Source organism: Diadema antillarum, unplaced genomic scaffold, assembly GCF_040938485.1.
Source record: "Diadema antillarum isolate AM-2024a unplaced genomic scaffold, OU_Dant_1.0 scf00000140, whole genome shotgun sequence".
In the NCBI taxonomy this organism is placed as follows: Eukaryota; Metazoa; Echinodermata; class Echinoidea; order Diadematoida; family Diadematidae; genus Diadema; species Diadema antillarum.
The window spans coordinates 1073144-1088572 of record NW_027271029.1 but is presented as its reverse complement, the minus strand read 5'-3'; the positions used below and the strand labels follow the sequence as shown (position 1 = coordinate 1088572).

Below are 15429 nucleotides of genomic sequence, written 5' to 3'. Positions count from 1 at the left end.
AGTCTTCTAAAAGAAAGAATACCAGAGGAGCGAACTGCGTTTTAGTCTGCAATACGGCACGCTGTACTTTTACAAATGAAACATATTTTTCATATGCTGTGTAATTTTGAAACAATTACATATATCTATCAATGGAGAGAAAAAAAAGAGAGAATAGAAGCAAATAAGTTGTACATGCCATTGCCAGAATGCTATAATGCCTTAGTTAGTACTACATCACACTGGGATGTGGAAATATTGATAGTTCAAAGCATTTCAGCATGTATTTGTTTGCATGTAATGTCTGCTGTACATTGCATGAGGGGAATAAATGCACAGAAATAATTTATTCCTCTCAAAAGCAAAACAAACAAAGCAAAAGAGAACAGAACAAAGCATGCTTCACCAAAGTTTCATTCAATGTCATCACCTAAAATATTTGCTTCATTCAAGGTGAATAAACTTTTTTTGAGGCTTGACGGTGTACAATTGCAGATGCCAGGCAGACAAGAACCAACTACTTTAGATTAAAAATTAAACATTTATGGCTTTGGTATTCTCTCAATATGCTCTTGGTATCAATATTGGATTTATTATATTTTTGAGAGGGCATTGCAGAAGGAGAGCAATGGATATGTGAGGTAATCATGACATCAATACAGGAAAATTGTGTAACTCAGATATATGCATCTTTTCAAACATGTCTCAAAACTGCCATGGTTATGCAGATTTGTGTAGCTAATGTTATCGATATCTATGCATGAATACAATAGTGGACAGAGTCAGTAATATGTGCAAGATTGTGTAGCTGTTGAGGATTTGGGATGTAAAATACCCAGAGCGGTATTTATTGACGGCTGTAGCAATGCCCATGCTTTCCACGCGTCAAAGAGAAAGTGGATTCCGAAGATAAACAGTGATATATATATACAATCATTTGCATAATTTTCTACATTTTAACCTGCATTATCATATTTATGATGACATTACTGTGTATATATAAATTGTACATAATAATATGTGTATATATTCACTCTTATGTAATGCATGATGCCTGACAAGAGATAGAATCTAAACATGTACGTGTAGATACAATGTTTATGTGAATGATATTGGATTTTAAGTCTTCATCTATTTACATTTAGTCTTTCAACATGAAGAAAAAAAAAGTTATGTTTTGCTGAACTGCGGAGAGTTGCAATCTTAACATAATTATTGGATGTTACCCAGAAGTTTTATCATCTGTTTAATGCCAACCCTGAAGAAATTTGTTAGCTTAGTTCCTACTTTGACTTTTTTTTTTTTTTTTGCATTGCATCGCAAATTTATGATTAGGCCTAATTATTTGATGTCCATGTTGACTGATTTGAGGTAATTTGCTGCTAGTCGAGTATGAGGAGCAGGTAACATACATGCAAGTAAGAAGTTGAAACATTCAGCTAAAATGGACTATACTGAAAGGGATAACTGCACACCACTTTACAGATGGTACTTTTCCCAAATAGTGCTTTTTATGCAGTCAGCTGCCAAGTTGAGACAAAACAAAATAGTGCTTTGATGTCAAAGAAAATCAAATTGCAGTGTCTAAACACTGAACCAGATAGATACTGTTAAATCAAAACGTTTGTGGCATGGAACTTTCGCTTTTTGGAGCTGACGCCCTCTTTTGCAGCATAAAACTTTTGTGACTTGCTTCTGGTATTTAATGCATTGTGTACACAAAAACCTTTTGCTTGCATTTTACTTTAGCAAATCTTGGCTTCTTGCAAAATTTGCACAAGTTTCATCATGCTTTTATAGTAGTCCCTCATCTAAAACAACACTAAGCTGATTTTTTTTTTAAATCCCCCAATTGTGCTATGCAAGTTATGACCTCTACACTGGAAATAACAATGACATAAACCTGTTTGTATGAGATGTATATGAAGTGTTATGACTTACATGGTCATTGACTTTTTGAGATTGCAATATGTTTTGTCTAGGAATATCAGCGAAAAACTAGTATTGCATGGGTTATTTGGAAGATATAGATGTCGACTCTAGAATCATCACATGTGAGAGCCAGAAAGGGTGGACACTGTAGAATCTCTGTAGTATTCATATCACTCTGGTTCTCATGTGAAAAAATTCATATGAATCCCCCCCCCCCCCCAAAAAAAAAGAAGGAAACAACAGCAAACAAAATGAATGAACATCATGGAATGCACTTGATTGGTTTTCAGGAATAAAATTAAAGGGAATAACATGCAGTGTATGCATATTTCACAGTTGATAATGTTGATTAGGAGGCTTGTAATGTAAAGGCAAGGGAAAAAAACAAACATTCTGTACTTCAAGAAAACAGACTAACTTGTGTGTGACAGTTTACAATGAACTTGTAAGTGCTCGTATGTTGGACATGTTCCTTACGTTGTCTCGTGTTTGTGTGTGAATGAAATTAATCCAGGACTATTGTCCAGTTACTGATGAAAATTAAAAAAACTAAAATATATATCTTTGACATCAATGTCAAAACATGCATGCTTTGAATCCTAGAGAGAAAATGTACTAATTAAGGGTTTGTAAATATAATTTTGTTGTGTGTCAGATGCAATTTCATTTTTGTCTCATGTTCTTTTTCCCCCTTTTGGGCATTCCGTAAGTTCACTATAAGCCTGGAGGATTTTGAGGAAAATCAGATTGCTTTTAGAGGCATTCAGTGGTAAAAACCAAGTAGTGTAGAGCTTTATCAGTACATATCTATGAGTTTAATTTGATCTGCAGTTCTTAGATTTATCATGACTATGTGAAGTGTGAGTAATTTGTGGAGTAAAACCGACAAAAAGCATAAACACCCAGATAAAACTGATGTCACCGAAAAGACATATTTGAAGAAATAAATGAGTAAGCAAGATTCACGAAAGGAATGATCCTAAGTTATGGTAGAAAAAAAAAGGAGATACTGAATATGCAAGGAGAATGCAGACTCTTTAAAAAATTACTATGTTCTAGTAATTGTTAAAAATATCCTTATTTTGTGCTATTTCAGTTTCACTCTATTTTTTTTTTCCTTGCTCAGGATGGCTTATAGCATGGGCAATAAATTTCTACTATGCTCTAATGTGGAGAAAAAATATGTATTGTGCCACTCTTTGATTTGTGTGTCACTTCTGGAAACGTTGCAATTCCTTCGATTGTACATGTGCCTTTTCCCCTCCCCGTGTCAGAAAAATATCCAACACATATACAATGTTTTGATTTTATTAATATTTCTCTCCCTCTCTCTTTGTATGTGTGTATGTGTGTGTGTGTATGTACTAGGTGTTTCAAAAAACATTTCCCACTTTTGATCACTTATTAGTGCAAAAAACTATTCATTCGATGAAACTCTCATTGATATGAGTAATAGCTGAATAGTGTACAATTTTGTTGAAGGTAATTTGGATGTGAAAGCATGAATCAGAATCGTGAAATCTAAGATTGATTTTGAAGTAAGGTTTCAGATTTTGGTCAAATTTTAACCCTCTGTACAAAAATGAACAGTGCACAGGAACCAATGATGTGTATGTGAGTGTGTGCTGACAATGGCCCTGAACAATGGACATGCCTGAACCACCTGTTCACTAGGCGTCGGTCTCACGCTCCCAGGCACATGAATGCTTAATCAATAATTCATGTGGATCGCCCTGGGCACTGCTAGTCTGAATTCATGCACGGTATTAAAGGGTTAAATGCAGGCACATGGAAAAAGTAAGCACATGTTTCCATGTGCTCGCAAATACATTTCATTCCAGCTGGCAATCATTTTCAAATTTTGCTTCACCATATCACAAAATCTGTGATATAAATAAGCATAAATGATCTAGAGTTCTTAATTTTGATACAACTGTCTACTAATTATCTGACAAATTTGTCGCTTTATCGATAAAAAGAGATCATTTTTGGTAAAGAGTTCAGCAGCATTTTTCAATGGGGCGATTTGTTTCACAGTAGATTTATTGAAGGTTCCATATGCACAAGTGTATACTCTATTGATTTTCATTGCTTCCTGTCACCATGTTTACGACAGAACAGAAGGTATTCATTGTAATTTCGTTTTTCAGAAGTGGGGAGAGCACTGTCGCCACTCAAGGACAGTATCGGCAGGCGTTTGACTTTACTCAGATACTGCAATAGGCTGAATAAAGACTAGTTGTGATAGTGGAATTTCTCGTGAATAAATAATGAAGCATTCAAACCCTGGCCACTGTTCAGGACCATTGTCAGGGTGTTAACCACACACTCCCATACACACCCATTAACCCCTGTGCAAAGTGAAAGTTTTGTACAGAGGGTTGAAAATAGAGCAAAATCTGGAACCTAACTGTGAAATTAATCATGGATTTCATGAAACTGATTTATGTTTTCATAATACACCACCTCCAACAAAATTGCACTATTCAGCTATCACTCATATCAATGACAGTGTTATCTGATAAATACTTTATGAATTATTAAGAATCAAAAGTGGGAAATGTTTTTTGAAACACCTAGTATGTATGTATGTATGTATGTATGTATGTATGTATGTATGTATGTATGTATCTATGTATCTATGTATCGATCTATCTATCAATTTATCTACAAGTTGTATCTCTTTCCATTGGCAGTTGTTCACTGCTTCCGAAGAAACAATGTACATGAACTTGATTTCCCTTGATTCCTTTCCGTCCGAGTTGCATATGAGTCAAGTTACATCCGGTCACATAGGCAAAGTGGTAAATCACAACTATCTAAACACAAATGACCTCATCTTACACAAATGCTTCTTGCTGGAACACTATTTTATTGAATCCTCATGATTTTCTCATTGGAACATCAAGGTAATGTTAAATCTCAGGGCAGTAACTGCAGGGTAAACCTTCACATCACTAAGTCAAGTGCCATGAATTTGGCAGGGGTGATCCTATCCACCATTAAGCAACTTGCATGAAGCAAATCACATTGTATTCATGCTTCATATTTTGCGGTTTTCATTTTTGCACATTTCGCAAGCTGACTGATACTGTGTATACACAAAATATTTTGCAAGGTTTTTATTATCGCGAGCCAGGTGCTACTCGTGAATTAACTATAATCCCAACATTAATGTCGGGTGCATTCATAGATTTTTCCATCAGGACCGTACTCTACGATCGCAAATTTCAACCACTCCCGAAATTGTCGGGAAGTCCCGATTTGCAACAGCTTAGATTCACTAAATATATGGCACATACAGTATTCATGTAAAAGTTGCCTGAAGTATCTGAAATGCAACTCAACTCATTTGAGATGTGGGGAAATAAGAAATTTTTCTTTTGTAATGGGATGGGAGTTATTCCTCATTCTTCTTCGTTTTTTAAACTGAAACTTCAATCAGTCATGAATTATTATGCTTACAAAATATATTGCTTATTTTAGTCCCTCCACCTATCTATAGTATCATCCTGTTTGTTTATCTCCATTTGGAGATACCGGTATTCAATAATTTAGTGCCTTTATTGCAGCCTTCATTGGAGGGAAAAATACTTTGAAGCTCAGCAAATAAAAAAAAAAAGCAAATGATGACAACAGTCTTTGGCAGTTTGAAGTCTGTCCTTATTTGGCAAGTTGCTCATAAAATCACAAAGGTGTTAAATTTACTCCCATCACCAATTGCACAACTTGCTACACACATCGAAAGAAAAAAAGACTTCTGTCATTCCGTGACAATCAAAAGCTACAAGATTTGTTCTTGATTTTGTCATCACTTAAACACAAAGACATGTCTTAACACTTCAACATCCTATCATTACATCACTGAAGCGTGCAAAATCAAACTATCAAAAGCCATAAACTGTAAGTTTCGGAATTATATTATCAGCCAACAACAGGTAATACGAAAATAATGTATGACACATTTTTCATGGAAGACTCCCAACAGTATCTAAACCTTGTTACAGACAGAAGTTCGAAGTTTCACTTCATTTTACAGGATTTTCTCTTCTACCGTCTACAAAATCCAACTCCTTCGACAGAGTATATCACATATACTCCATTTCTAAAATAATTAATCGTCCGGCCACATTATAACCAAAACGGGTTTCACAGTCCTGGAATACAGCTTCAGGGGATCTCCAATGATCACCCCTGCTCTCTTCATTGAAGCATCTTTAATGAGGTGCTTGCTGGATGAATATTGTCACTCTTCAAAATTTACATGAACAGCTCCCTCTATTTCAATCTATTTTATTATTATTATATTTTTTTTTTCCATCTCATGTATTAAATGCATATAGTATGACTACTGAATGCCCCTTAGGTAGGGTATGGTACACAGCCCTTTTCATCCTCTTACAGATGACATACAAAATGAGCACAGTAAAACAAATACGTGTTTGAGAAAAAAACAACAACCAATGATCATGATACACACGATACACAATACAAATAATTGTTTCCAGGAATTATCATGTCTTTTTTTTTATATCTTCAATCATTCTAAATAGATCCAAAAACATTTTTTTTAATTCATAAAGCCTTACATACATTTTTCATATTCTTATCGATGGCCTAAATTCATGCATCACGATGATGGGGAAAACTTTTTTTGTTGTTGTCTATGACCTTTAACTTTGGTTAAACATCTATATCCTTTATCACGCTTAATTCATGGCAAACCTGAAATAACATTTTCCTCTCAGCCATTCTATAGTAAAAGCAGTACATAACTTGCTGACAATTTGTGTGTGTGCGTGTGTCTTCAGCCATGATTTAGAAATAGATTGTCTTGCACTGTAAGAATATACTTCTTTATTACACTACACAATATCAAACTAATATCAATGTTTTGCGCACTATCGCAACAGGAGGAAACGGAATGTGTACACTGAATTTTCAAATCAACATTTACAGAGAAATAACTGATACTAGTAATGAAAGGACATGTTCCAAATGACCCTGGCAATTGTTACAATTTCATTGCACTCTTAAATTGAATGTAACTGCACACATTTCAAAACCTAGCACACTGCTATGGCACACTTTGATTTCAAGATTTAACTGCTATAACAGAGCCAGATTTTTACAGAAAAAAAAAAGGCAGGGGAAAAACAAAGCATGTCCATCAATAACATAACAATGATAAATAAAGCACATAAACACTGCCATTAATAGAAAATATGGTGATCAGAAAAACTGCAATAGGATGTGAATTTGGTGTTTGGGTAGCTAGATTCTTGTTTTGTAATTTCATTGTTTTCAATTGAAGCAGTAGGCCACACTAACAAAGAAATTCTCTAATTCATTTAAAACATCACCTGAAGATGGCATTTCCTTAGTATGATACTTGAAAATGATAGTTTTGTGAGTGCTTTTGCCAAAGATATTTAAGTAAACATTCTCTAATTTCTACGCATTAGAAAAATATCGTTTTATACATTTGCTGTATATCATTTGGGTTCCTGTTTGTTTTTCATGCTAACTTTGTGATATTGGCACTTAAAAAAAATAAAAAAAAGCCCTAAAGCTTTTCCTGTGCAATCTGAGTAAATGTGAAGTGAATGACAAACAAAACATAGCTCACATTCTGTCCATATTTAGTGCAAGTTGTTCTTTTTAACCATTTTGTGAGAGATGAAGACATGACATGGAATATGCAGATATGCACTTGTACAAGAAAACAATTTCTAGATAAACTCACACCCATCCAGAAATGAAATGGTATGAAGTAAACAAACAAAACCAAATAAACACAATACAAAACTTGACTCAACTATTCATTAGTTTCATCGATACTTTGATCATCTCTGCAGAATTAATAAATACTTATGCAGATGATGATATGCTTGAGAATTTTTATCAAGTACATGTTTGCTAGTACGAAACTGCAAATTTTGAGAAATGTTTCAGTTAGCATGCTGTCTGCCTATCAACACATTTGAAGAAAAAGCTCACTTGGACAGGTTTGATTTCGCAACAGGAACTTCATGGTCAGATCAAGCACCGCCCTCGCAGGCGGATTATGGAGAGTGCTTCTTGACGATGGCGAGGAAGTCCTCGACGTCGTCTGCGGAGCCCATGATGACGGGGCAGCGCTGGTGGATGGCTGTGGGTTGGATGTCCAGGATGTTCTCCTGACCGGCGATCCCGCGGCCGCCAGCTTTTTCCATAATGAATGCCATTGGGTTGCACTCATAAAGCAGGCGAAGCTATACAAAAGACAGAAGACATGAATGGTCAAAATTTATGAGAAGATTATATACACCTTTTAAAGATGGTTTCTGATATGAAGAAACCACTTTTTTTTTTCATGTTCTGGTTTGAAACTACAAGTATCTACCTCAAGAACAAGCCATGTCTTGCTCAATCAGACACACCTTAAGAAATACTGAAATGATAAGAAACGGTAAGTGCAGAGGCTTGCTTCAATAATTGAAATGATTTTACATAACTTCAAAGATAGGTGACACAGTGTAGTCTATTTTGAGTACATGCTTTCATATACCTGAGGGGGGAAAGGTATAAAGTAATTCAATGACATGATAATGACATGATATAGTAACATAATACAGCAACAGACTAATCTTATCACTCCACGATAAACTCATTTTAGGTTAATTCCCTTGTAATGATCCAAAGAAACTTTCACATGGTAAAAAGTGAATAAACTGCACCTTTCCCTTAGGGCTCTTCTTGTGCGCCGGGTACAAAAAGATGCCGCCATACTTGAGAGTCCGATGCATGTCTGCCACCATGGAACCGATGTACCGTGCACCGTAGGGGGCCTGGCCATCCTACAGGTGGGAAAGGTAGAAGGATAAGTATAAAAAAAGGCATATTCACTGAAATCATCACTAAGGTTCACTTATGAATGAAAAATAACTCATGGACTATAAATTCAGACTCCTCTCTCCAATTCTAAAGTCTCTGCATATCTTGCTAGTAACTATCCACGCACAGACTTCACTGAACAAAGATAATGTGGAATGTGAAGCTTTTTTTTTAATAGCAAATGTGGTAAAGAGCAATGGATCGATACAAGTCTACAGGTCTGCCAACATTCCCACATCCAAATCAGGGAGATTCCACACAGCAATCAGGAAGATATTTGTGTGTTATATGCATTTCAGTGGGTGGAAATAATTCTCAAATCAGGGAGATTTTAATATTTTCTTATTCAGATATGAACAGATTTTGACATTTTCAGGGAGACTCCTGCAGAATCGGGGAGACTTGGCAGCTCTGCAGTCGAGAATGAATGAAGCAAACTGTCCAGAATGGCATCCTATAGGGAGCCCCTCAAGTCATATCACTCTAACACCCAGTGCTTTGTTGGAACATTTCCAGAACTTCAGCCTGTCATGGTATCTCATACTTAACTTGATCTTTTGCTCGTATCTTACTGCCTATATTGACACTATCTCCAACTCCCACTATCAGGACAGATATGAATTGCTCTATTGATGTAGAATCTTCACTCTTAACAAAAAGAAGAAGCACAGACAAACTACACAATGGGTGATTTCAAGTTCGGTGCTAGTGTTAGTGCTAGTGCTATCTCCCATCCAACTGCCTGAAATCAAGCTCCAACACCGACGGTCAGATTAACGAAGCAATACCGATCACAATTATTGATCCCCAGCAGTGGATGCTGAAATCACAGCACCGCAAAGTCCGCGAGAATTGTGCGACGAAAAAAGTGATTGCGCATGATTGCAGTCAAATATTAACAGATGCAGCCATGACTGCGTAATTTTAGACACATAATGAGGAAGACAGATCAAAATGCCACAGATTTCATCCCTTTTTTGAAACACAACTATTGTAATTTTGCTCCCAGGCTTAGATTGATGTAGCCGTGTCTAGAGTGTTTGTGTATTAGCACAGACTCTGCAAGTAAAACGTGCATCCCTTATGGAAGTGATCGAATGTGGGTCTTGCACGGCAATGCTAACACCAGCACCAAACTTGAAATGACAAAGATGATAATCCCTAGGGACTAATGTTAGCCCATGGGGAAACTAGATATATCGCTACGGCGATTGATATGCCTCCGCCATAATGCATGGTTCTCCTAATAGGTCTATAGTACAATGTCTTGACAATGTGTGATGACAGTTTCAAACAATTGGCAAAATATTGAAATGACAGGTTTGACACAAATGTGCTGAATGTTCACTTTCCTAGAACTAGGTTCAATTGGATGAATGATTAAAATGTCAGAGTGCAGGTATTTGGGGAACTGATGATTTTTACTTGACTTTTGACCCTTTTATAAGTTTATGCATTGAGTAATTTTTCAAGGTATTGAGAACAAGTATAATTTCAGTATCAAATGGGAAAATAGCATTATCTAAACCTGGCCTTTGACCTTTGACCTCACAGTTCCAAAGAGAATCACTGTTAGGTTGAACATGCATAAATATGTAAGTTTCATGATGATACCTTGAGTTACTTTTGAGATATGGAGGAAAAAGTGCAATTCAGCACTTTCACTTGACCTTTGACCTTTTGACCTTTGACCTTTTGGCAAGAAACTTCCCACAGAATATATATTTGGTAATACATGTATACATCAAGTTTAAAAAAAAACAACCTTCATTCATTGCATAAATATAAGGAAAGTAGTGATATTTTGAGGAGTTGACCTTGACCTTTGACCCCCCTGACCTTTGACCCATGACCCCCAACCTCCCTAGATAATCACTGCCCATCGGTACAAGCATATATACTTAGTTCCATGAAGATACCTTGAACCATTTGCGAGACATGGAGAAAAACATGAAATTTAAATTTTTTTTTCCACAAAATAACCTGTGACCTTTGACCTTTGACCCTGTGACCCTAAAATCCACACAAAGTATTATCCCCCAAGGATATACCCTCATACCAAGTTTGATGCAAAACCACCACACGGTTCTTGAGATATCGACAAAAACAAAACGGGACGGACGGACGTACGTACGGACATACGGACGTACGGACGTCCGTACGGACATACGGACGTACGGACGTCCGTACGTCGTCCGTACGTACGGACGGACGGACGGACGACCCGAAAACATAATGCCTCCGGCCACTTCGTTGCGGAGGCATAAAAAAAAAAAAAACAGGTACATTGCCAACACAACCAGCGGAGCTCGGCTCAGGAGACGACATTCAACACTCAGTCCAGCACCAGCAACTAAAAAATATGTCATAATTTTGAGGTCACCCTCCTTATCACCAGTGCTAGTGCTGAGATAGTACTAGCACTGGCACAGAACTTGAAATCACCCATTGTCCTCTGATCACTGTGGTTGTGATGCAGCTCTGTCACTCACCCCTGGGAACTTCTTGGACTTGACGTATTCAGTGATAGCCTCGTCCCAGTACTGTGCATAGCCCTCGTTGATGCTGAAGATTTTACCTCTCGGCTTCACCTTCATGTCCCTATCGGTCAGGACAAACTCACCAATGGCCTGATACACGAAATAAACAAAGATAAATAAATGGTGGTAAATAGATGCACAGCCAAACAGATAGTCTAATAGTTAGATAGATAGATAGCTGGATAGATAGATGGACAGATAGATGGATAGATAGATAGATAGATAGATAGATAGATAGATAGATAGATGGATAGATAGATAGGTGGATGGATGCAGGGCTCCGACATTAGCGGTGGCCTGGTGCTACCAAAAATAGATAATGGGTCACCATGTTTTCAGGAAAGGTATTTGTTGGTGGCCAAATCAGGCTATCGAATTTAATTGTTGGGCTACTAGAAGAAAAAGTTAGTGTCAAGCCTTGCTGGATGGATGTATGGATGGCAATTGGGTAAGTAGATGTACTGATGGATAAATTGAAGGACAAGTTCACCTTCATATACATAAGGATTGAGAGGGTGCAGCCATATCAGCAGGACACATCGGTAAAATTTTGAGGAAAATCGGACAATCTATTCAAAAGTCATTAATTTTTGAAGTTTCAGAGCCGCCACTGCTGGATGAGAGGACTACTACAGCTTGTAATGTCACTTGCGCAGAACAATATAAAGAAAAATGAATCGATTATTGGTGTGATTTTATTTGTATCAGATACTTAAATGTAAAGCCTTCATACCTTGCCTGTAATTTTGAAGTGTTCTTTTTATGGCAATACAACAATGAATGACTTTGGACAAAAAGCACATCGGACAGTATCTTCAGATTTGTGTAGCATTTAGTAATGTTATCAGAATAGGCTCACATGAAATGGTGGTAATTCTAGTTTATGAACTCTGATTTCTCACATTGAATACTGTAGTCTTTTTCAATGATTTGACATATCTTTAAACAGCTTAGCTACAGAGGTTGCAAGACTCTGCTCTATCTCATTAGGTGGGGAAAGCTTTGGTTTAAGAATAGGATCGGCACATACTCACCGGGTCCAGCTGGAAGCCATTGACCCCGTTACCGGTGCTCAGGACGACCATCGTGGCGCTGCCGTAGAGGGCGTACCCCCCAGCCACCATGTTACGACCGGGTTGGAGGTAGTCCTTCTCTGTCACCGGACCATCACTGGTCTGTTGACATCAAGTGAACGTCGGTGTACAGACAACAGAAGAATAGAATATAGATAGAGAGAAACACAGATGTAATTAAAGGATAAATACAGTGTCCTCTTGGTATTCTCGCTGGATACTTTTAAACTCGATGAATATATCTATTAATCATATTTATTAATTGTGCACATTATGGACAATATGCCAACTTCTCACACACTTACAGCTGTAGGCAGGAATTCAAAAAGGTGGTTTAAATCTAGTCCAAGGTTCACACTAATTTCTTCTGTGTAAATGCGCGTGTAAACTCAGATAAGCTGACAGAGATCAAATAATGATGGCATATTGATACTTAGGTGTTAAAGGTACGCCCCTTTTGCACTTCATTTACTCCATGGAATAAATTTACACCATGGCTTTGATTTGAATTACCTTTGTCGATTCAAGTCTATATGTCCATGGGCAATACACTAGATATGCTAAAAAGAAAATAACTTATGTAATTTCATCCCCTATGTTTAATGAATCACGAAATTTCCTTGAAGTCAGTGTGCTGTCATAAAACGTGTTGACTGTCCATTCCTAGTACTTTGGACACAATGTGCAACATAGGTCTACATTCATTTAGTTAAAAAGCAAAACTGTGTTTGTTTTGGGATTTATTCAACATGAACACTAGGAAGCACTTAAAAAGATTGTAAGCAAGCTGCCAAGGGACGGACAGCTTGGAACATCCTCTATTGAAAACTAAATCCCAGTTAATGAAGATAAACATAACACAAAGTTATGTGAATAATGTAACCAGAATTCCCAGCATGATTACCTTCCTCCAAATCCCAAAGATGGACCCAATAGAGACGAGACAGTCGATATTTGAGGAGCCATCCAGGGGGTCAAAGGCCACGATGTACTTCCCCCGTCTCTCCGTCTCCACTTCAATGACAGTCTCGTTCTCCTCAGAGATGAGGACGCAGGTCGTGTACGAGCTCTTGAGGGCGTTGATGAAGAGGTCGTTGGAGATGACGTCCAGCTTCTTCTGCTGGTCACCAGTTGTGTTCACTGACCCTTCAATGCCATACCTGAACAGACAAGGGGCAAAATGTGTCTAGAGTTTTCACCTCAGCCAAGACAATAAAGCATAACTTTGATGTTGGATAGTGATAGAGACTAAAACTGCCAGTAATTTCCCTTGGTGGGTTTTATTTGTTTGTGCTCTCCTCTACTCTCTCAGTAGGGTGATGATCTTTAGTGGTTGGTCTACTCTTGCTATGATCTGCTGCCCTGCCCCCTCCCACTTTAAAAAAAAAAAGTTCTGCAGCCCCTGTATTCCTGTAAATCCATGATTAAAAGTGATAATTACATCATCCCAATCTACATGACTCTTGACACTGATGACAAACATAACTTGTTGGCCATTATCTGATTATTATATAGTATGGTATATGAGTGATGTGTGCAGGTATACAGCAGGAGGTTCTGCACGGTAAATTTATAGGAAGAAGAAGAAGACAATGTCTCAACAAGACAAAACAATGTCTCAACAACACAAAACAACCGGGTTTTGATCCTTGCCCTCCTCAGCTCATCTCATGCCCTCAGGCTCAGCCTCACGCCCTCAGGCCCAGCTCAGTTCGGGAAACCCACTCACAAGGGGGGCCCCTCCTTATAAGTAACCCGTCCCCCTTATAAGTAACCCCGTCCCCCTTATAAGTAACCCCCGGGGCACCCCTTATAAGGAGTCTCCACGCTTTTTTGCAATGCAACGCGAAAATGAAAGGACTGCGGCAATTTGCTTGGTTATGTCCATAAAGCTTCACAAGTTTCCTAGTTACTCACGAAATTTGAGCAAAATCGGTTTGAGGCATCATATCTAAAATCATGGATTTAAATGCGATGTCAAACGACCCATGCGAATGCTGAAATGCGAGCGATTACTGGCGTGAGTGTCGCCAGGCGCGGCGGCGCGGCAATGCTTGAGTGCAGACGTGGCGACTGAGTACGAAAATCCGTATTTATGGACATAATCAAGCGAATTGCCGCAGTCCTTTCATTTTCGCGTTGCATTGCAAAAAAGCGTGGAGACTCCTTATAAGGGGTGCCCCGGGGGTTACTTATAAGGGGGAAGGGGCGGGGTTACTTATAAGGGGGACGGGTTACTTATAAGGAGGGGCCCCCCTTGTGAGTGGGTTTCCCGAACTGAGCTCAACATTTGTAGATTGCTGAATCCAACCAGGCTCAGACAACATAAACATACTCGAAACCCTTCAAGGAATTCCATCTCTGACACTTTATCTGACGTGTAAATCCGTATATGGCTATGCCATGGCAGTACAGTACCGGTAATCTTTAATTTAGAATGTATGGCCTACTGCTGATACAACACAGCACAACATCCAGCGCAGTGACGTCAAGAGTCGCACCCCCTAGTCCCATATACAGAAAAAAGTGTCCCATGTTACTGAAGTGAAATGTGACTTACAGCCTCGAAATACCGGCTTTTCTCACAGCTGATGATATTGCTTTGATAGCGGTCAGCAGAGAATTCAGGAGAGTGGTCAGTTCTCCCGTGGCCTGAGGAAAACGCCTCTGTTCGGCCAACACAAAGCGTGTTAGCGTCACAAAATCGGTCTGCACACCTTGCGTAGACATTCTGATTTCGTATGTTTATAAATGCCACGCACGGGGGTCTCGGTCATGCACGTACACCTTTCACATGAAATCCTTATGCAGAATGAATGCAATGCAATGGATATCGCAACAGGTTACAAGTACGGTGTCGGACGAACCAGCAGATATCCAATCAGGGTGAGTCTTTCAGACGCGCCCCTTTACGTCACAAAGATCGGCCCCTTCCCGCCTCTTCACTTCATCAGGGAAGGGGAGGGTGGGAGTAGTAGAGAGGGGAGTGAGAGAAGGAAACAAGAGATCCCGAGAGGGACGGGGGGGGG

The 15429-nt window shown here is 38.4% G+C and overlaps 1 protein-coding gene across 1 annotated transcript; it reads right to left on the bottom strand.

Annotated features, from left to right (window-relative positions):
* Positions 1–7976: 7976 nt before the first annotated feature.
* Positions 7977–15135, bottom strand: LOC139721238 (fructose-1,6-bisphosphatase 1-like). Its single transcript, XM_071632560.1, has 6 exons — positions 14961–15135; positions 13305–13560; positions 12362–12502; positions 11280–11417; positions 8631–8750; positions 7977–8165 (listed from the first exon to the last, which is right to left on the bottom strand). The coding sequence occupies exons 1-6, from the start codon at positions 15128–15130 to the stop codon at positions 7977–7979; spliced, it is 1014 nt and encodes a 337-aa protein (XP_071488661.1). The 5' UTR covers positions 15131–15135.
* Between the last annotated feature and the right edge of the window lie 294 nt (positions 15136–15429).

Bases quoted from the DNA above. Each gene is read 5' to 3' on its own strand.
- LOC139721238 (XM_071632560.1), bottom strand. From the start codon at position 15,130: ATGTCTACGCAAGGTGTGCAGACCGATTTTGTGACGCTAACACGCTTT. The intron at 13,561-14,960 runs GTAAGTCACATT...TTGTCTGTTCAG, and splicing joins AAAGCCGGTATTTCGAGGCT to GTATGGCATTGAAGGGTCAG. The intron at 8,751-11,279 runs GTGAGTGACAGA...TCCCACCTGTAG, and splicing joins AGTCCAAGAAGTTCCCAGGG to GATGGCCAGGCCCCCTACGG.